General features: G+C 43.5%; 1 protein-coding gene across 2 annotated transcripts; it reads right to left on the bottom strand.

Moving 5' to 3' along the window:
- Positions 1 to 770: 770 nt before the first annotated feature.
- Positions 771 to 23,128, bottom strand: ddx21 (DEAD (Asp-Glu-Ala-Asp) box helicase 21). Of its 2 annotated transcripts, none has more exons than XM_052027398.1 (15): positions 22,964 to 23,128; positions 20,436 to 20,723; positions 18,807 to 18,882; positions 17,621 to 17,799; positions 16,303 to 16,420; positions 15,160 to 15,345; positions 13,966 to 14,111; positions 10,395 to 10,544; positions 9,660 to 9,821; positions 9,210 to 9,329; positions 7,836 to 7,909; positions 7,177 to 7,336; positions 2,714 to 2,848; positions 1,724 to 1,768; positions 771 to 1,155 (listed from the first exon to the last, which is right to left on the bottom strand). In XM_052027398.1, the coding sequence occupies exons 1-15, from the start codon at positions 23,051 to 23,053 to the stop codon at positions 988 to 990; spliced, it is 2,097 nt and encodes a 698-aa protein (XP_051883358.1). In that variant the 5' UTR covers positions 23,054 to 23,128; the 3' UTR covers positions 771 to 987. The 2 variants fall into 2 exon arrangements, with proteins under 2 accessions (XP_051883358.1, XP_051883357.1); XM_052027397.1 differs by lacking the exon at positions 22,964 to 23,128 and adding an exon at positions 21,125 to 21,291.
- Positions 23,129 to 23,381: the final 253 nt, after the last annotated feature.

Raw genomic sequence — 23,381 nt, 5'->3', positions numbered from 1 at the left:
GTTTTAGTGAGACAGTCACACCCAAGGTGCAGGCTACAGATAGATGGATGACCATCAGGAAAAGGAGAGCAGGGGAGTAGGCAGACAGTGCAGGGTTCCTGTGGCCATTCACCTCAGTAACAGGTATACCCCTTTGTATACTGTTTTGGGGGGTGAGCAACCAGAGGTCCTGGTCCATATGGGTACCAATGACATGGGCAGAAGCAGGGGTGAGGTCCTACAAAATGATTTTAGGGACCAAGGTGGACTTCCAGGGTTGTAATCTCAGTATTACTGCCTGTGCCATGTGCTAGTGAGGTGAGAAATAGACACATAGTGCAGTTCAGCACATGGCTAAGGAGCTGGTCTCTCTTCCAGGGCAGGTGGGACCTGTACTAACAAGACTGTTTGCATCTGAACTTGAGGGGAACTGATATCCTCACCGGGAGGTTTGCTAGTGCTACTCGGGAGGGTTTAAACTAGTGACAGGGGGATGGGAACCACAGCAGCAGGGCAAGAAAGATGGTATGACAAGATTCAATGATAAGTGAGACTGAAAGGAAGGGCAGCAGTGGACAGGCTAATAAACATGGTGGGACTGATGGGCTGAAATGTTTATTTCAACGCTACGAGTATTATGGGTACTTAATTTTATAGCTGAGCTCAGCTGCAGTGCACCCCTCCTCTCATGCATTGAGTACCAAGAGCTAGATGCTGAGAAATTGCACTCAAGTTAACATTTCCAGAGGCAATCCCTAGCTGCCGCAGATAAAGATACACAGCCTCCAAAGTTAAAGGAATACTTTTTAATATCTTTGTAATCAACCATCCAGGTAAATGACCCTCATTTCTACCACACAGCTGTTACCCAACAATTCAGCCAATGCCCTGTAAATGTAAAAGTTTTCGGCCCAGCATCGCTCAGCGTGTCACAGCATGGTCCGGTGCGCTCAAGATGACTTTGCAAGGAGTTAAAAGTATTCTGACTGGGATCCAGCACCTGTTCCATCACCATGCTCTGTGCATGCTGTTGTAATTTCTCTTCATGCCTCTCCAGTTCTGACTCCTGCTGGAATGTTTCCTGAAGTCTGAAGCCCTGTCAATCCTGTCATTCTCCAGCTCTGGTAATTCATTTGCTATGGTGAGCTTCCAGCGCCGGCTGTCCTGCCAGTTTCCCTGTGAGAGAGGTTTCAATATCATCAGTGTAAAGCACACTCACCTTACACCAGATGCCAGGAGTAAGTGGCTCATGAGGGACTCTGGGATTAGGTTCAATGGCAGAGTTCAGGTAATGGAGTAGCTGGCTTCAACTACAGGGATTGGATACAACAGCCAAATTTGTGTTCTAATGAGACTTGTGTCTGGGATTGTACTGGGTATGAAATGTGTACTGGGATCAATTAATGGAAGAACTTGGTAAACAGGAAGTGCTGGAAGTACTCAGATGGTCTCTTGGTGGGGAGAGAAACAGAGTTAACTGTTCAGCTCGATGATGTGTCATCAGATGAAATGTCAACTTTATTTCTCCTTCCACAGATGCCGTTTGACCTGCTTGCAGCATTTTCTGTTTCAGATTTCCAGCATTTTCAGTATTTTCTTTTTGAATAATGTGCAATAGGGTTCAGTTCTACTCAGCTACATGCCTATTTCCTGTGCTTATATTAAGGGAAAATTATTTTCAGTTGAATACTTTTAGCAATGAAGTGTTTCAGCAGAAAGCACACATACGGAATGACAGATGTACCTTTATGGATTCCACAGCATCTTGAGGGACATCAAAGCACACACCCTAAATAAAAAATAATGTAGAGTGTTAGTCTGGTACCTCTGCTCCTTATAGGCTACTTGTGCCTGTCACAACTAAATGTAAATTCCCGTTTGTGCTAATGATCCAAACCATTGGTGCACACCTTTATGAAACAAGTTTTATTTAGAAAAGCTAAAGTTACATCAATGTGGTACCACTGGTTTGGAAGGTTAACTTCATACTGTTTACTGGAAAAATAAGTAACTGTACAAATCTTAATTTTGAAAGGCACAGATCAACCTAAGGGCAGTCAGTATGCATTGAAGGTCACGCATGACTAATTTGGTTGAATTTTGAGGTGGTAACGAGGAAGGTTGAGGAGGAAAGTGCATTCCATGTAGTTTACATGGATTTTAGTACCAGATGGCAGGCTGGTCATTAAAGTCGAAGGCAACAAGATCTAGGGAGAGGCAAATCAGATCCAAAATTAACTCAATTGCAGCAAGTAAACAGTAATGATATATAACCAGTTTTGCAGGTGATAGGTCTTCTCCAGAGGGGTTCAACAGGGCTCAGTACATGGTTCACTGCTATCTATAATAATTTAGTTTATTGCAAAAATTCATGATGCAGTTACAGTCCATCTCTATTAAAAATGACGATGCTGAAAGCTCTACAGCAGGCTGGACTGAAAAATCCTGCAGGCTGGATGTGGCTTGTTGTATATTGTGCATCATAGACCCAAAACGGTATCAGTGCACCAAAAATAATCTTTTCCAAATCTTCAGGCTTAAATTCAGGATGGACTAGTGAATCAATGAAGCAAAGAACAGAATGGGCACGAGGCTATGTTGCCAGAACCCAGGGCTGATTATAGTTGGAGTGTTTTAGTTTTGTATGGCCAAAACTAGTTGTCGTTTTAGTTTAAAATGCTGCAGATTTCATTAAGTATAACAGTGTCACTTTAACAGCACACTGCCAACATACCATTTTACCCTTAAGGAACTGCATCCCCTTCACTTGATTTTCCACAGTCTCTCCCAGCTGTTCCTTTAGCCCTCGCCACGCAAAGCCAATATTGTGCATCTCCACTGAACATTCCAACACCATTGTTGTATACCCCTGAGACAAGAATCAGTGTTAATATTGAATTTAATGAATGCATACAAACAGACAAGAACAACCTTGGTTTCATCTTGTTGGTTGTGAAAAATATATTTGGCACAAGAAGTTTTATCCAAGTCACTTCGTTTTGGTCTTTTTAAAAAGACCTTGACAAGGTACCATCTTGTAGGCATGACTAAATGCATGGAGTCAAGGAAAATGGTCTGGCCGGCAAACTGAAAAGCAGATGAATGAAAATAGGGATTAAAGATAAGTACTCAAAACGGTGGAGGATGGCAAGTGATGTTCCTGAAATGTAGATGCTGGGACCAGTGCGCCTGCCAAGAACATTATATTGTGAACGTGCACAATCGGTGTAACTGGCAAATTAACACCAATATGGTCAATGCTGAAATGGGGCACTTTAGCAGGTGTATTCCTTGGAGGGGGCAAACTGAAGTGCAAAGAATTTGTGAAATGTACTGTCTTGATTAGATTGTGGAGGGTTCTGTTAGACTGGAAAATAGAAAATGCAACCCCTTTATTCAAAAGGGGGAGGCAGAAAGCTGGAAGCTACAGAACAGTTAGTCTAAGATAGATAAGATCTTTATCAGTCACATGTACATCGAAACACACAGAGAAATACATCTTTTGCATAGTGATTTTTGGGGGGCAGCCCGCAAGTGTCGCCACGCTTCTGGCGCCGACGTAGCATGCCCATAACTTCCTAACCTGTATGTCTTTGGAATGTGGGAGGAAACCGGAGCACTCGGAGGAAACCCATACAGACACGGGGAGAACGTACAAACTCCTTACAGACAGTGGCCGGATTTGAACCCAGGTCGCTGGCGCTGTAAAAACATTATGCTAACCACTATGCTACCGACCCTGCCTGTTAAAGGGAAGTGTTAATCATAGAACAATACATCACAATACAGGCCCTTCGGGCCACCATGTTGTGCCGACCTTCAAACCACTCCTAAGACTATCTAACCCCTTCCTCCCATATATCCCTTTATCTTAAATTCCTCCATGCGCTTATCTAACAATCTCTTGAACTTGACCAACGTATCGGCCTCCACCACCACCATGCACCAACCACTCGCTGGGTGAAAAATCTTCCTCTGACATCTCCCTTGAACTTCCCACCCATTACCTTAACGCCACGCCCTCTTGTATTGAGCACTGGTGCTCTGAGAAAGAGGCGCTGGCTGTCCACTATCTATTCCTCTTAATATCTTGTATACCTCTATCATGTCTCCCCTCATCCTCCTTCTCTCCAATGAGTAAAGCCCTAGCTCCTTTAGTCTCTCCTCATAATCCATACTCTCTAATCCAGGCAGCATCCTGGTAAATCTCCTCTGCACCCTTTCCAACACCTTCACATCCTTCCTATAATGAGGCGACCAGAAGTGGACACAGTACTCTAAGTGTGGTCTAACCAGAGTTTTGTAAAGCTGCATCATTACTTCGCAGCTCTTAAACTCGATCCCACGACTTATGAAAGCTAACATCCCATAAGCTTTCTTAACTACCCTATCCACCTGTGTGGCAACTTTCAGTGATCTGTGGATATGAACCCCCAGATCCCTCTGCTCCTCCACACTGCCCAGAATCCTGCCATTTACCTTGTACTCCGCCTTGGAGTTTGTCCTTCCAAAGTGTACCACCTCACACTTCTCCAGATTGAACTCCATCTGCCACTTGTCAGCCCAGCTCTGCATCCTATCAATATCCCTCTGTAAGCTTCGACAGCCCTCCACACTATCCACACCACCACCGATCTTTGCGTCATCTGCAAACTTGCTAACCCAGCCTTCCACCCCCTCATCTAAGTCATTAATAAATATCACAAAAAGTAGAGGTCCCAGAACCAATCCCTGTGGGACACCACTAGTCACAGCCCTCCAATCCGAATGCACTCCCTCCACCACAACCCTCTGCTTTCTACAGGCAAGCCAATTCTGAATCCACACGGCCAAGCCTCCCTGGATCCCTTGGCCTCTGACCTTCTGAAGAAGCCAACAAGCTGTTGTTAAAGACTTTATAAAAAGGCACTTAGAAAAGTGGATAAAGGGAAACCACTGGATGTACTGTACTTGAGTTTCCAGGAAGCATTTGATAAGATGCTGCATCAAAGGTCACTGTGGATATTAAAGCTCATGATGTAGAAGGTAACATATTGGCATGGAGAGAAGATCGGCTGGCTAATGGGAAACAACAGACATAAGTGGGTCCTTATCTGCTTGGCCAGATGTAACCAAAGGTTTGTCACAAGGACTGGTACTGGGGCCTCAACTTTATACAATATATACAAATAGCTTGGATGAAGACCTTGAAGGTACAATTGTTACATTTGCTGAAGACACAAAGACAGGCATCAAGTAATTTGTGAAAAGGCCATATGGAGTGTGCAAAGGGATATAGGTGATTAAATGAGAGCCCCACTATCTAGCAAATGGAGTGCAATGTGGGAGAATGCATCACTTATAAAGGGCACTGATAGGATCAATTTAGAGTACTGGGTACACTATTGGTCTCCTTAGTTAAGGAAAGATGTTGCAAGCAGTTCAGAGCAGGCTTGCTAAATAGCTGAAATGGGTAGTTTATCTTATGAGGGAAGGTTGGACAGGTTAGGTTTGTATCCGCTGGTGTTTAAGAGTGGGAGGGCCCTTGGTTGAAGCATACAAGATCATGATGAATTCTGACAGGGAGGATGTGGAGAGAATGTTTCCTGTTCTGGGATAATCTAGAACTAGGGGTCACTGTTTGAAAATAAGGGGTTACTTTTTTTTTCCTCTGTGGATTGAGCATCTTTTGAATCATCACCCTCAAAAGAGCAGTAAAAGCAGTGTCTTTGAGCACAGAGATAATGGGATACTTGATAAGGGGGTGAAAGTGGGTTGATGGGAATGCAGAGTTGAGGTTATAATTAGATCAGCTATTAGCTCATTAAATGGTGGAGTAGACTTGAAGGCCCAAGTGACCCAATCATGCTCCTCACGTCTGTACATATAAAAAAATATAGAGCACCGTAATACAGTGCTGGTCTCCATTCTAGAAAAGAAATTTAAAAATGCTGATAATTCAAGAAACAATTACAAAAATTACACCACAATTGCAAGATAACACTTATCAGGAAGGAGTAAATATGCTTGAGAAAAATCACTGGAAGAAAGTAATCTTTAACATTTAGCAGTTTTATGAGAAAGTGAGAAGAGAATGTTTCCAGAAAAGGAGCCAGATAGATGGTCACTATAAAATCCAATTCAGGAGAAACGTCTTTATCCATTGTGTGACTGCAGTATTGCTACCACAAATAAATGAAGTAAAGATGTGTTTCAGGGCAAGTACATGCAGAGTAAAGAATACAATGGGAGGGCCACATAAACATAGCATAGATGACTTGAGCAAAAGGTCTATGCATGGACTGGAAAATACCATTTAATTTTATGCAATTTCATGCAGAGCAGTTTCCATAAAAGCCTCAATGCTACTAAGGGTAGAGACCTTCCCCTTTTCTGTTTCAAAAACTACAGCTGAAGCTACAATGCCGCAGGTTCCTTCAACTATCTGACTATTCTGGGGTCAGTCAGAGGACCTCTTCCTTAGCATTATAGGGACATTTATCCTGAGAAACATTATGTGCAGATTTCAAGCAAGGGCAGCAACTAACTCAAGTATGGGGTTATGGGGAGATTGAAGTAGTCAACTTAGTTTAGAATTAATGATGACAATAACAAAAGAACGAGACAATGGGATTAGTTTGGGATGGCTGGGAAGAGCCCAGCAAAGGCAGTAGTTTGGGGTTGAAGCAGATTGGGGAAAAGAGGGCAGTGGGGTTAGTTTTAGATCCAAACAGGGCTCAGGGAAGTAGGACAGGAGAATCAGTTCAGCATGGCACCATTATTTTGGTATTGCTCTAGTGAAGACAGGACAAACAAGACATTCTTACTGTGAATTATAACATTCTAAGATAACCTTTCCCCATAATTTTCTTTGTAGACTACACCATCTTCAAGCTTTAGACTGTAAGTTGGCAAAGTCTGAGACTGTGAATTAGTGCACATGAAGATCTGTGAGACTTTGAGCACCTAATCACCAGGCCATAGAGCAACAATCACACTGAGCACAGTTGGATGCAAGAGCTGGAATCTGATAATCTTCTTTCATAACTCGTGATTTGCTGTAAGGTGGAGTGAAGCCCAAACTGCTGGCGAGGCAAGGGTATACAGCACTCAGACGGTATTTATGATATAACACTGCGCCATTAATGGAACTACTGACCACGCCAAGGGAGTTGTCACATTAAGGAATGAACTTTGCGGAGGGACAGTGATACTTACCTTTTCTGAGTTAAGGAGAGAACGTTGTTCAAAGCTCTTTGCTCCTGAAATGTGTGCCAAAGCAGCAGCCAAGGCATCCAGTGCTCCTCGCTTCTCAATCAGCTTTTCAGCAGCAGCACGGAAATGTTCACTCACTGATGCTGGAACGGAATCCAAGGACCTTTCAACCCCAAATTGTGAAAATAGTCAGCCACCAGAATGAAATCATTCTCTAACTAGATTTGGCATACAGTTACTGGAATTCCCATAATGACCCAACCTTAGCACCTCACTCCAATAATAATTTATTGTTCAACATGCATCAATATGAATTTTGGAAGCTGGGTCTGCAGGCTAATTGCTAACCCTGACTTTGGTTAAGGAGGCAGAGCCATCACAGATCAATCACAGCATGTACATTACTCACACATTAACATACATTTTGTTACTCTCCTCATTAGCCAAACGACTTCCTGCTCTAACCTCTAATGCCCACCCCTCCAGGATTTGGATCCATTCATCTCAGTGGGCCCCAATGGTTTACCCCAACACAAAATCCAGTTTCTTCCCTATCCCAATTCAGTCACCTTCATCCCTTCCCATCAATTGCCTCTGCTGTGCCTGCTGTTGGCAGCCACAGTTCAGGAAAACTTCAAATAGTAATCCAAAAGTTTAGGTACCTTATGGCATCTTTGCAGGAAGCTTTGATGATTTCAGCTGCTGTTGGAACTCCAACATGTTTGAACTTCAAACCCTTTAAAACAGATCAAAATTTTGTAAAACAGCACACTCAATGCTGAAGTTTTCTTTTTGAATTAGATTTCTTCCCCCTACATTCCCTTTCCCACTACGCAATTTACTTTGAAGTAATTTTAGACCAATCTTGTTTGCTTAAATACTGAAAACTTTGGGAGGAGGGGTGTGCAAAAAGATTAGATGGCAGGAAAAAATGTAGAGGACAAGTGGGTTGGACACCACCCTCTCGACTGACTTTAGGTCAGCTCCATCAAGTGACAAGTTGCTCTACTGGCTTCAAGTTCTGCACAGAATATAATTTAGCTCTTGAATGCCTTAGCACAGAACTGCTCCAATTAAAAAAAATCCCTAATTTCATTCAGAGAAACTATTGAATACATGGCATCCAAGTAGGCTGGAAGGGAACGAGTTGAGATAAACATTCTGCATCCCAGCCCTGTTGAAACTGACCACAGAACAACTCTCAGTTTAAAGATTCCAGTGATCAATTTAAAATATGCAGGAAAGAGAGGTTCAGATATTCAAGTGCGCAGTCGAGCAACAGCAAACAAAAACAGAACTTTAACAATAAAAACAAGGGTTTTATTGCTGATATATGCCATGTTAAAAAGCAAAGATTAGGTCTTTGATTGATTCCGTGTGTTTATGAACAAAGAGCCAAACTGTAGGAACCACAAGGTGTCAGATCTGATGCTCAGTGAATGCAAGGTTAGCTGAATGCAGCCAGGGTAAAAATGCAATATTCTGCACCATGTCTTGGATCAAACAGGCCTAAATCAACAGGCAAATCTTACATGGTTACCCTTGCTAGAAGACCCATCAGGTGAGAATGGGGCTAGGATAGTCATAGATGGATGTAACTGAACAATCAGAAATTCATTAAGGCAAAGAAGGAGAAACCAAATGCACAGAGGACTAAATATGAATGGTAAACACCTGGGAAGAGGAAGGAAGGAAGGACCAGAGCAAAAACAGAAATAGCTCTGTTTTCATTTTTACTAGGTTCTTGGGGGCGGGGGGTGGTGGAATACACTCAGCAAAGATAGCTCAGGACTTCATGTAGCAGTAGACTTAACATTTAAACAGCAACTGAAATGCTGGGATATGCACCAACCAGAAAGTTATACACTAGCATGGGTCGAGAATAATTCCTCTGGGGTTAAACAATTCCAGATGCAGAATTTGAAATTAATCTAGTTTCTTCCGATCCCCATTGGTTGAAGACCAGGGTATAACTTCCACTAACAGTGTTGATTTCTGAAGTCTTCAATACAATACACTTTACATCAAACACTTACAGCTTTCAGCTCCACGGACCTCAAATAGGCCGCCTCCTTGCGCTGATACAGACAGATACAGACCCCCGTGCGTCCAGCTCTGCCAGTACGACCAGAACGATGAATGTAGGAGTCCACATCCTAAGTCAGTGAATGGCAAAATTAGAAGAAAAGAAAATCTTCATCCAAAAATACAATACATAGGACAGCGAATCACCTCAAACTCATCACTACAGAAGACAAATGTCTGTACTGAGGAAATGCTCAACACTTCACCCATGGTACTAATGGACAAGATCCAACTGGTGACAAAAAAAACCTGAAACGTTATGCTCCCAGTTTAGGTCCAAGTGAACCATAGAATTGTATTTAAATAATGCTTGCAAAATTCAAAAGAATTTCAAAATTCAAAAATCCAACATTTTACTAACAGCAATAAATGCCCCTCCCTAATCAGCTGCGCTAACTTACTTTTGGTGGGCAGTTCTGTATTACCAGATCGACTTCTGGAATGTCCAAGCCACGCGCAGCCACATTGGTGGCAACGAGGACCTCAAAGCTGCCATCCCGAAAACCCTTTAATGTAGCCTCTCTTGTCTTCTGTGGAATGTCTCCATGAAGACATTGTGCTTCCTGGAGAAGATAATGCAAACTTGATTTGGGAAAAAGGTGACATTGATTAAATCGACAAATACCATGTGAGCCCAAGCACTTGGGTAACCAAGCTGGGATGTTCATTGGACTGTGTGAACAGCAGCCGGTTTTATGCTACGTAACATGTATAGATCTGTCACGGGGTAACACTGGAATATTGTACTCGTGGGTTCAGATCTGTTACTATTTGCTATTGGGTGATAGGTGCATCACTGTCAAACACTGTACATCCCTGTCTAACTGGGGAAGATTACACAATACATGTATTATAGAAGCCTTCAATGTCAACTCATATTTCCTCCAGTGTTTCACAGAATACATTTGCCTGTTTTTCACTGTAAGCATTGGGTGACAGATCTGTCACTGTTTAACAACGAAGAGGGAGAATATTAGAAGTCAGGGATAGTACATTACCTATTTTATAGTTTTTAAATTATCAGCCCTGTTATCTCCCTTACTTTAGAGGTAAATATAATTTGCTCATTTATCTCACACTGCAGGTCTGTCATTAACAAATGAGAATATTCCAGCTCAGGGAGAATATTACAGTACCTGTTTTAAAGAGTTATTCATCACCAGCTCGTTTACTTCCTTCTTTGTTTCACAGAAGACAATAGTTCGCCCGTGACTGCCGCTGTATACCTGGATGATATCAGCAATGACAGATGGTCGCTCTGACCAATGGCATGTAATGGCCAAGTGCTAGGAGAATGGAGAGAAAGTAGGGATTTGAGATAAAGCTAATGATAAGCCTGTGAAACATCACTGCTTCTCAGAGCAGTAAACAAATCATACTCAATGTGAGGAAATACCAGTCTGGGTTTGAGTACTAGGTTGAAGTTCTTGTGTGTACAGAAGTAGAATTTACAGGCAGCATAATACATTGAAGCCTATTTTTGCATATGCCTGTGTAATACACTAGTATAAACTAACTAGCTACCTAATAATGGGTATATTCTATTGCTCTGAAAGCAGTGGGAAACTATAAATTGCAAAGTGTGATCACATCTATAGTAACTTCCAGAAAAAGTTGAGTTTTTTTTAAAATTACCAACATAATTTGACTACAAGGAGAAGCACAAATAAAGCAGTTGTGAGAGTTCATTCACACTCACGTCATGTGAAAACTGTTCAGGTGGTCTTTGGCCCACTGTGCTGCAAACACCAGTCAACCTGACTGGCGACCTTCATCTGAAGGGACAAGATAAAACTGCACGCCGCAGGCGTGGCAACCAGCTGCTACGCTCTTCACCTGTGAGACATTTTCTGACGCGCTGCATTTTGGAGAGCCGCAGTAGCAATGGCCAGTGATCCCTCAATCTTTACTCCACTTCCACTATCACCATGTTTTAACCCATTACCCCCAATCCTCAAATCCCATCCTTTTCCCTGATCACTTCCTAATCCACAAGCCTTGAGGCGTCAAAGAGAGCGGCAGCACTGCACTCTAAAACATCTGTTCACATCCTTAGACTGGAGAGGGTGTGGCAAAGGAGGAACTCAGGTGTGGCTGACAGGGTGACATCGTATCCAAATCTTATTGCCTCACAGTATTGAGTGACTAAAAATAAAAATGAACGGAATTTGTTCTTTTTTTTCGCACAAACCTTGTCCGTTCTGAGTCTAACGTTGGCCTCAGCTGTTAAACAACAGCAGTGGGTCACTGTCATCGCCAATAAAATAGCATCCCAATGGGATGCGTTCCTACAGGATCCAATGGGAAGAGGGGGTTTGTATTACAGATGGTTTTCTGGGAATTCAACCCCTGTAAGGCAGTGGTCACCTGTACATTGTGGAAAATGTGAAATTGTCCATTTTGACAGAAAAATTGAAAAGAGGTTAGCTAAATGGCAGGAGATAAAAGTGCTCTGAAAGACAGAGGGATATAGGTGTCCTAGCGCATGATTCGCAAAGACCAGTATGTTGGCACCGTGAGCAACTTGTAAAGTAAACAGAACGTTACTGCTTATTGCTGGTGGAATTAAATACAAAAGTAGGGAGGCTAGGTTTCAATTACATAGGGCACTGGTAACACCACTTTTCTGTACAATATTTGTCTGTTTATTTAAGGATGGATATTAATGTATTATACAGTTCAAAGATTTATTAGATTAATTTTTGGAATAGGCTGATTGCCTTGAGGAAAAGTTAGGTTAGGCTTTTAACCACAGCTGTTTAAAAGAGCAAGAAGGGACTTGAATGGAACATAAGATCCTGAGGGATTTTGACAGAGCGGATATGGAAGTACCTTTATTTGAGAAACTACGACTGTGGGTGACTATTTAAAAATAATTCTTTGCCCACTTAAAACAGATGAGGCAATATTTTCCCCCTCAAGGTTCCAGGTCTTTGGAAGTTTTTCTTGAAAGAGAAGTAGAAGCCGAGATTTTTAATATCTTTAAGGCAGACAGATTCTCGATAAGCATAGGAGTGAAAGGTAGATGGGAATATAGAGCTGAGGTTACCATCAGATCAACCATGACCTCATTAATTGGTGAAGCAGGCAAAAAGGGACCTATACCTGCTCTTAATTCGCATAATTATATGCAAGAAGAATTTGGACTTGCACTAAGAATTGGATACTTTCATCCATGACTGGGGAAAGAACTGTTAAATTGAATTGTTATACTGGTGGCATTTGTATTAAAAGGTATTCTTCTTTCAACAACTATCCACCAAGTGTTTTCTATATCTGATTAATGACAACTTCCATCTTCCATGAGATTGCTGTCAAAGTGGAAACAATCTTTCAATGTGGACCAACATCCATTTGGAGCTCACTTGAGGCTACTCAAAATTACATTACCCAAGACTTAAGATCAAAGGCAGCATCTACAGAACATCTTTGATTCTTGTCCGTAATGAAAAGCTGCAAAAATGGCCAATTAAAAAAGCTGACACTGCATCCAAAGTTAGACTAATCGACAAGTTATTTAATATGTTTATTTTATTTTAAGTTTTCAAATACAATAGGAGATCCAGACTTTTGTTGTGGCAGGGAATTGGATTTGTTGAAGGAAAGCTGGTGATTGGGCAAGACTGTGGATGTTTACATCCAGAATACCTTTGAAGTTATCCTAGCTATACAAGGTCCAAGCACACCAGATAGATGGGGATGGATTGCTCATGGTTGGACAAACTTGGCTTCCACACAATATTCTCCGGCATTCTCCATACAATAGAGTCAGAAAAGGCTGCCAACTGTCCCCAGGGCGTGACTTCTTCCTGGTCTTAAGTATTAGAATAAGATGATTGTCTTTCACATAGATTAATATTGAGGGCCTTACTGTTTTTTCTATACATTAGCAGTTTGGATGTGAATGTAGGAGGTATGGTCAGGAAATTTACAAGACAATGTAAAAGTTGTTGTTAAATTGACAGTGAGGAGAGTAGTGTCAGACTACAGGATAATATTGATGAGTCAATATGGCAGGCAGAGCAATGACAGATAGAATTTAATCCTGATTATTGAGAGTTGAATGATTACGCCACAGCTGGAGAGCTCTGTGCAGTTCTGGTTGCCACACCACAGGAAGTTTGTGACTGCACTGGAGAGGCTACAGAAGAGATTAACCATGATGTTGCCTGGGATGGAGCATTTCAGTACGAGGAGAGACTGGATAGACTAGGTTTGTTTTCCTTGGAGCGAAGGAGGCCAAGGGGATACTGGATTGAGGTGTACAAAATTGAGGGGCATAGAAAAGGTAGATAGTAGGAAACATTTTCCCCTTAGCAGAGATGTTTCAAATCCTAAGTTTAAAGTAAGGGGTAGGAGGTTTAGAAAGGATCTGAAGGATTTTTTTCACCCAGTGGATAGCTGGAATCTACCTGAAGGGAGGTAGAGATTCTTACAACATTTAAGACAAGCACTTGAATAGCCAATACACAAAAGGCTATGGGACATGCTGAAAAATGAGATTAATATGGATTAGTATGGCATATAGATGCAGTACAAGGGCCAGAACTTACATATTTCTGAATTAGATTAAATTATGCAGTTTTTTTCCCCCAAGAAATGTGAATACAGATTTGAAAGCCACCCAAACCATAGTAATTTAACACAGATCTTCCAATAACTACAAACAGCCCAGCTTTAAGATTAATTTACTGAGTTGGAACTTACTTCAACAGTTGTTGCTGCCCTTTGAGTCCGTTTGCCAATGAGGTCAACCTGTTTGTAATTATCTTTCATGTATTTCCTTGCAACTTCATAAACCCAGGGAGGGCAGGTCGCGGAGAAGAGGAGTGTTTGAGGATTGTCTTTGGAATCTTATTGGGAGGAAAAATGTTGAAACGTTTCATTATGAAGCATCAAGTCCCAAACTAAGCAGGCAAATGGAACTAGCTCAAACATCTTGGTTGGCATGGACGAGTTGGGCCGAAGGGCCTGTTTCTATGTTGCATAAATCTAAGCATGAAATTCATTTGGAAGGGATAATACAATTACAAGAAGCAGAATGCTAACATCCATGACTCTACATTCATCCACCCAAATACAGGCAGAATCAACACAGATGCAAGTATTAAAGGCAAACAAATGTGAAAAAAGCTATCCAAAATCTCATGGGAGATGATTAACAATATGACACATGCAGTAAACAATAAACATTCAATGCCTATAGCACATTTCTATCTTCTGCTGAATAAATATACACACATCAGGGGACATCAGTAACACCACAACTACGTGCAGAATTAAGGGTGGACCAGCTCATCCATGTCCTTATTACCTCCAGACCTGTCAGTTCCAATGCTCTCACATGTTCTCCCAAGTGCACTGTATTGTTCTCCTGCATCTTCAACAAATCTTCCACAAAATTCAGTACCCAACATTCTACCCGTAACCAACCAAAAGAGAAACCTACCAAGGCCCCCTCAGAAATCTAGTCTTGGTCCCCACTTATCTACATGGACCCCCCAGCAACGTTATCCCAAGACATCAGGTTCCTCGTATACACCGAGAGAATCCAGCTCTGTTTCATATCTTGAACTCTTCAGTCTCTCCAAACTATCACTCTGGTTAATCTATGTCTGGTAACAGATGCACATATTTTTTTCCAATATTAGGAAACCGAAGCCATTGTGTTTAATCCCATCAATGACATCATCCTTCTCTGGCAACTGTCTGAAGCTGAACCAATCAGCTTGCAACATGTCATAACTTGCCTCCAGATAACTTCATTACATTACCCAACTCTGCTCTAACCCAGCTTGCTGTTATACATAATCCGCTCGTTTTAACTGCACCACTAAGTCATAGGTTAAAAAAATGCAAGAATCAAAGGGAATGTGTCACGTGGAACATGAGGTGACCTACCTTTTTTGTACGCAACACTCAGAATATCCTCCACCTGCTCGGCAAAGCCCATGTCCAACATTTGGTCCACTTCATCCAAGACCACGTGCTTTAGCTTAGACAAGTTGATCTTCATGTTTTGCAAATGGTCCCTGACTCGGCCAGGTGTTCCCACCAAAATGTCGATGCCATTGCGAATGCTGTCCACTAAAAAGCAAATTCAATCTTAACTGGGTCTGTATACTCCATCCCTAACTGGGCAGGTAGGAACGAGACTATGCGAATGCACCCCTCAAGTGTGTTCCACAATTCAATCAGATCACAACTGATCTGTGATCACATAGGCTTTCTGCAACATCTAAAACTGGTATAACAGTTAGCAATGTAAGTGATTTAATTATACCGAACATAACATATAGATCTAGCCCAATGCACCAAAAGATGGAATATCCCTGAAGTTCGTTCCTGAATTGGTCAGCTTTGTATAACAAAGTTATGCACAACATCTGATCGATACTAGTGAGCAGCAAGGCACCTAATCATCATGCCCCTAACCAACCTAGTTAATTCCAGATGAGAGCTTTCTTTCCGTAGGTGGCAAACCTAGCTCCTTGCTTTGATAATTAGTTTAGCCACGACCCCAGCTAAAATGACTGAAGGTCTCAGGCATTCACATTCACTGAAAAAAAATACACAAAAACTATTAAAAATTATACTATTGAAACAAAAACTTAACACTAGAAAACAAAAACGTACAATAATTTAAAATTAATTCAATTAAAAACTTGCCCCTCAGGACAACTTCTCTCCATTGAATAGATTCACGGAACCTGTGCCAGGTCTAATCTCATGCAAGTACAGTGGATAAACTTATCCATCATAACTACTAGGAAGCTGGCACTCCATTGCATTCCAATGTCTCATCACAGGTGGAATGACAGTGACAAGGACCTCTCAGGACTTGCACATTCACAGAAGTTGTACACGGAAATAAAACTGGATTGGCAATCTGGTCCTTCCCACAAAACTACTTTGTACTACCAGTACAAGAGGTACTGACAGACCTTTTGCACTGACCAACTAGAGAACTCAGGCCGGAAACACACACCTCATTCTCTAGATAGGGAACAATCACCGTCAGTAGGTTGAATAACGAGCACTCACTTTGACCATTGTATGCTGTTCCACCATAAAAACAAGAGACAGCAAGTTTTCTGGTGATATCCTTGAAATCTTTTGCCACCTGAATCGCAAGTTCCCTTGTTGGAGCAAGTACAAGGACCTGGTAAGGAAAAGAGAAAGAGACAAGCACAAGAGGTGGTCAAGCTAAATCTTCGTAGTGATTCTGGACAAGCAACTTATTCTTTATTGTAGATGTGTGGTAGAATCTACAGGAGGGAGGGGTGAGTGAGATTAATGAAGGGGAGAATAAAGTGGGATTAGTGTATTAGGATGAGATTAGTGCAAATCGGTGCTTGATGGGTAGCATTTATTTGATGGGCCAAAGAGCCTGTTCTTGAGAACTGAACTCTGCCATGCCTACTTAAGAATTTGATTTGAACTTTATAAAATATAGATTAAAAAGCTATTAAGAAAGTGATAACGAAGCTGTTAAACCTGTGATTTTAAAACCCAATAATGTTCAATAATGTCCTCTAAGGATGGAAATTTGCAATTCTTAGCTGGACTGGCCATGAGATGACTTCAATCCCCTAGCATTAGAAGCAATTTTTAAACTATCCTGAAGTAGCTGACATAGACCAAGAAGCTATGGAAGATTGGCAATAAATAGCAGTTTTGCCTCCAGCTTCAGAATGAACCAAGTTCTCTCACCCATCAAGACTCTGCCTTTGCGTTGAATAGCAAGTCAACCTTTCAGAGTTCATCCCACGTCTCAGCTTCCTCCCCAGCCAATAATGATGACAGGTAATCGCTCCTATTCTTTAACTTCCTAAAATAATAAGTACTCAGAATCTTTGTTCCTGGAGAGCTACTTTCAGTTTCTCATGGCAAATGTTGGTTTCCCCAAAGTACATTCTCTGGTTGGTTGTGGAGAGTAGGTAGAAAAATTTCAAAGCTGTTATTTGTTCCAATATTTGATCACATTAAGTTCCTATAACAAGTTCTAACATGCACTTTGAAGAGTCCTGCTTGCTTTCATGTGAAGAATAAAAAACATTGTACAACTAAAGAGATTGCTGGGGGGTGCAGAGAATCATGTTGTGCTCTTTTAAGGAAGAAATGCGTTCTGTGAGAAAGAGCCATGTGAATGAGAAACTGAAAGAGCAACAGGAATCAACACCTTCGGGAGAGCTGAAGTGAACACACTTCTCTACAAGCTTTGCCATCTAAACCCAATGAGTTTCCATGCTGGTGCTCACCACATTATCAATGAGAAAACGCTTTCCCCAGGCATGTTATTAAAAGACAAACAAAATTCCTTTACCACAGGTGCAGATGCAGCTGTCAAATAGATGTTTACCTTTGGAGGCCGACCCCTCCTTTGTTCAGTCAAGTCCAACTGCAGTTTTTCTACCAATGGGATGGCAAAGGAAAATGTTTTGCCTGTGCCAGTCCTGGCCTGTGCCACGCAGTCACTCCCATCATAGATATGGTCGAATGTCTGTGCTTGTATCGGAAACAAGTGGGTCACACCTCGGGCTGTGAGATAGGAACCAAAGATGCAATGGATTAAAAAAAATTTCTTTGACTAAGTGCACACTTCAAAACCAACAAAACAAAGAAAACTAGAAGCAATCATATCACATTTCCACTCACTGGAGTGCCTAGGAGCCACAAACTCAGAATAATTGGATGGAGTGTGAAATTTCTATACTCTAAGGGTTGTGTATCTTTGGAACTCTTTACCCCAGAAGGCCATGAATGCTTTGATTACATTCAAGGTTGGTAATGATAGATTTTTGGACAGCAAAGAAATCAAAAGATGCGAGAATCATGGATGAGGTAGCTTCATCCATGATCTCATTAAATGACAGACGACGTTTACAGAGTTACTGTATAGTTAATTGCGGTTCTTTTCCTACATTAATCCAATCTGAGCCAAAGTCATTCATTATTTCCAAAATAAAAACTGTCACCTTCGTGGAAGAGATTCATCTCAGCCCACCATATATCACAGATTCCTGTAACAGAGTCAGGACTTCCAAAGGCACAAGAGCAAAATTACTTCAAACTCAAAGAACCCAACAATCTGGAATGAAGGCACTGTTGATAGCTTTTCTCTGACTCAGAGATCAAAGTCAAGCCATCTTTCTCAACCTTCCCCTACCCAAAGAAATAGCCACGGTTCCTGATTGACAAATGACCCATGTTAAGAAATGCATACATCTGACAAAGACAAGACTGGGCTCAGTAATCATACATCTCTCAGTGAATAAGCTGATCACCTGTGGAAAGCAAGAACCAGAGATGAGAGGAAAAGGCAGAGCTTTGAATGAACTGAGGCTTCAAAATCAGTGACGGGCGGTATTATAATTTCAATCACCGCACAGAAGACACTGCCATCACTTCTATCTTCAAAGAACAAAAATAAAAGCACAAGATGCACTATCAAATAAATAAATATCCATTGTTTAGCAGTTCTGTGTGGAACTGAGAGCACAGCATCAGTCTGCAAGGGAAGCAAGAAAACAAAGTAAAACACGTACCCTTAAGCAGTTTAATGGTCTCCTGAGAAATTCTGAAGTTTGAAAAGGCCCCTTCTCTCTGTTCAAGAGAAAGCTCCTAGAAAAAAAAGATATTGGAAATGGTTCACAAATGTTTCAAACAGAATACAAAATGGACTGCTTATCATAAAAATAGGACTGTGAACCAAGCTGCTTGCTCCAAAGCCTGGTAATTGCTGTTACCACTCAATAAACTGGAAGTCAGAACAATAGCCACCTGCATCTAAGAACATACTCCCTGCTCCTCAGTATAAAAGTATATAGATTCCCTAACAAGATACCTTATCAAGATGAGCATTTCAGAATGTAGAAGTGTGTATCATTCAAAATCAGTTCTCAATTTACTGTAAACAGACAACATTTACATACGTGCACATTCGACATGGTTGATGTTGATTTGGTCCATGAAACATCCGAGAAAGTGGGCATAACGCTAAACATTTGGAAGACAAAGGTCCTATAACAATTGCCTCTGCTACATGACAGGCCCTTAACACCCAAGATCCATGATGGGATTCTGGAAAACATGTACCATGAGAGAACTAGCAGACATCGTCTCCAGTGTGCCAGCACAGCATTCAGCTGACCATGGAAAAGTACTCAGAGACCAAGACTTGAAATCCAGCAACAAGGTCAGGGTTTACTGACAGTAGTGATGGTGTCCTACTGTGTAATAAGTGCATGCAGATGCCAAGCAAAAGGCAAAGGAATCACATAATATCCTAAACATCCTACCCATTCACCCTGCCAAATATCACCTGCCCCTCCTGCAGTTCCATCACAAGTCACAAAACAATACTGAATTCAAGTTATTATGAAAGGTTCTCAACGTGAAACATTAACTCTTTCCACAGATGCTACCTGACCTGCTGAATGTTTCCAGCATTTTCTGTTTTTATTTCAGATTGCCAGCATCTGCTGTTTTCTTTTGATTTTCATCCTCAATGGACTAGTTAAGATGATTTAAATATTTACTATCAAGGACAACTTGCTTACTATGAGTTACCACTCAATCAAAATTTGGCATTTCATCCCTGAAAACCATTTAGTTCTATGGAGGGATTGGATTGCTTGGGCTTGCTTTGCTTCGAGCAGAGAAGGCAGAGGGGAGACATGACAGAGGTGCACAAAATAATGAGAGGCACAGAAAGGAGAGATAGAAATCTCTCATATGTGGAAAAGTTTCTTACTAAGACCAGACAGCATAGATTTAATGTGAATAACAATAGATTTACAGGGAATCAAAGAAATAACTTCTTTTCACCTAGAAGATGATTGCAATCCAAACTCACTGTCAGAGTGGATAGTGGAGGTAAGTACATTTACAACATTTAAGGACCTGGATGAGTGTTTAAATCACCGAGGCATAGTAGATTATGAACCAAGTGCTACTAAGTGAGATTGGTATACTTAGGTACTTGATGGCCAACGTAGACATGGTGGGTCGAAGAACTTGTTTTGGTGCCGTACGACTCAATGAACACATTTCAAATGTATTTATAGCAAAAGCAGAGCCGGTTTCAGTATGGAAAACATTAAACTACTGAAGTTTGGCTCTGGTTTAGTTCAGAATTTAATTTTATACAATGAGTAGACATATCATGTGCTTACCTCTTCTACTTCACCCTCTGAGCACTGTATGGAATCATCGCTGGAACACGGAACGGCTTCAGATTGTGAATCTTTTACCAACCCATTTTTTTCTTCCCGTTTGTTTTTTCTTTCAGCGTTTCCATCACAATCATCCTTGGCCAATTTGTACTTCTTTGATTTTGGGGGCTTCAGGTCACTTTCATCCGTTGAGTGCCGGTGTTCTTCGTGTACACCATTTTCTTTGCATTTTGACTTTTTTCCCGAGGTCATGTTTTCTTCCGAGTGTTTTCTCTTCTCTTTATCTTTCTAAAATGACAGACTCTTGGTTACAACGTGCCAGCATGTCAAGAACCCTACATACTTACTCCCCGCCTCCAAATTCTTTCTCTCCTTACACCCACACCCCTCATGTTCCTCTGCCATCCGCAGTGGTCTCCATCCTCCTCTGCTCACACCCTCGCCTTTACCTCCAGCCCTCCCTCACAGCCTCATCCCCCCTCTCTATGCTCCTCTCCTCACACCCTCCGCCAGCCCTCTCCACTCCTCTCCGACGCCTGTGTGACAGGACGAGGAGCCCCCTCGCCCCCCAGTAAGCAGCACGGCCCCAGCCTGGTACAGCGACACGTTGCCGGCCCCGACGACCAAACCCAGGCCGTGCCTTCCGCCCCGACGCGAGGCCCGGGCCGCGGCTCCGCCGCCGCCCTCACCTTGTGCCTCTTGTGTTCCTTCGACTTCACGGGCTCCACCTCCATGCCGGGTTCCGGGTCCTCGGGCTGGCAGCTGAGTCTGGCCGGCATTTCTCACAGACACGGCGGGACACGAAGCTCGACACAGCCGAGCAGTGCGGGGCCGCACGGAAAGAGGAAGCGGGCCCGCCCGCCCGCCCGCCCGGGACTGCGCCGCCCCGGGCCGGCGCCGGTACTGCAGCTCACTCCGGGTAATTCTCCCCCCTTGGGCCGGCGCCGGTACTGCAGCTCACTCCGGGTAATTCTCCCCCCTTGGGTCGGCGCCGGTACTGCAGCTCACTCCGGGTAATTCTCCCCCCTTGGGTCGGCGCCGGTACTGCAGCTCACTCCGGGTAATTCTCCCCCCTTGGGTCGGCGCCGGTACTGCAGCTCACTCCGGGTAATTCTCCCCCCTTGGGTCGGCGCCAGTACTGCAACTCACTAATTGCAGTTGTCAACACCTGTGCCCAATACTCCCCAACATCCCTCGGCAACTCGCTGCCAGGAGTGGACTTTACTTTCAGCCTTCTCTTGCTCTTCCCTGTCTCTCATACATTTCCTTTACAACATTACGCCCCCATTTCATCCACGCCCGCCCTCACCCACTTCCTAAATCCCCCCTCGCCTCCAAAGGCACCCCAACAACTGTCCTCCACATCCCACGCATCCTCAAAATCTTCACTCCATCTCACTCCCCCCCCCCCAACACACACACTATTTGTCCTCTTATACGGAGAAAGACAAAGTGAGAAATACAATCCAAAGCTCCTCTCCTTTCCCACCCTGGCACACTCACACCAAAGACCCTGTCCTTTCCCATTTCAGCTCTTCTCTCTCCGATGATACTTTGAAAATAACAACAAACCCCTTGTTCCCTTAAGAAGGTCTCAGTCTGAGACGGACAAATTGAGTGTATTCCATGACCGTGACGTTTTCCCACATACAGAATCATAAAACGATTAAAGCATGGAAATAGGTTATACAGCCCTTATCATCCGTACTAGAATCATTTGGGTCAATTCTTCTGCACTCTGTCCACAGCCTTCCCATCTTTCATAAAACGAGGTACCAAAAACTAGACAATACTCCCGTTCTGGCTGAACCAGAGTTTAATTATGATTAATCAAGACTTCCTAGCTCTTTTACTCTATCCTTCTATTTATATAGTTCAGGATCCCGTGTTTTTTTTAAACTATTTTCCCTACCTTCCCTGTTCCATTCAACAAGCGATGCCAGGTACCCCCAGATCTCTCTGTTGTTATGCCACACTGAGGACGGTGCCCTCGGCTTTGCATCACATCTTCCCATTCTCCCTCCAAAACATAATCCCTCACATTTCTCTGCCACTCCCTCTTTTCCCTCGACAAGTGAAGGAAACACAACCTGGACATTAGAAATAAGAGCAGAAAATGCTGGGAAATACTCCGAAAACGATGAAAGGTCATTGGGGGGGAAATGTGAGCTCTGCCTCTCTTTCCCCACGGATGCTGCCCGACCCTTTCCCCCCCTCGGTCCAGCACCGTCCCACGGATGCTGCTCGACCCTTCCCCCCCCGGTCCAGCACCGTCCCACGGATGCTGCCCGACCCTCCCCCCCGGTCCAGCACCGTCCCACGGATGCTGCCCGACCCTCACACCCCCTCCCCCCCCCGGTCCAGCACCGTCCCACGGATGCTGCCCGACCCTCCCCCCCGGTCCAGCACAGTCCCACGGACAACGCCGACACACCGCGCAGCAAGGTCCGAGCCCGGGATCACAGCCGGCAGCCACCCCGGGGAACTCCCCGCTCCAGCCCGGGCCGCGGCTCCGCCGCCGCCCTCACCTTGTGCCTCTTGTGTTCCTTCGACTTCACGGGCTCCACCTCCATGCCGGGTTCCGGGTCCTCGGGCCGGCAGCTGAGTCTGGCCGGCATTTCTCACAGACACGGCGGGACACGAAGCTCGACACAGCCGAGCAGTGCGGGGCCGCACGGAAAGAGGAAGCGGGCCCGCCCGCCCGGGACTGCGCCGCCCCGGGCCGGCCCCGGTACTGCAGCTCACTCCGGGTAATTCTCCCCCCTCGGGTCGGCGCCGGTACTGCAGCTCACTCCGGGTAATTCTCCCCCCTTAGGCCGGCGCCGGTACTGCAGCTCACTCCGGGTAATTCTCCCCCCTTGGGCCGGCGCCGGTACTGCAGCTCACTCCGGGTAATTCCCTCCCCCCCGACACTGCGCCGCCCCGGGTCGGCGCTGGTACTGCAGC

This window comes from Pristis pectinata, chromosome 12 (genome assembly GCF_009764475.1).
Source record: "Pristis pectinata isolate sPriPec2 chromosome 12, sPriPec2.1.pri, whole genome shotgun sequence".
NCBI lineage: Eukaryota > Metazoa > Chordata > Chondrichthyes > Rhinopristiformes > Pristidae > Pristis > Pristis pectinata.
The sequence above is the reverse complement of the archived record's forward strand: the minus strand, read 5'-3'. Positions and strand labels throughout refer to the sequence as shown.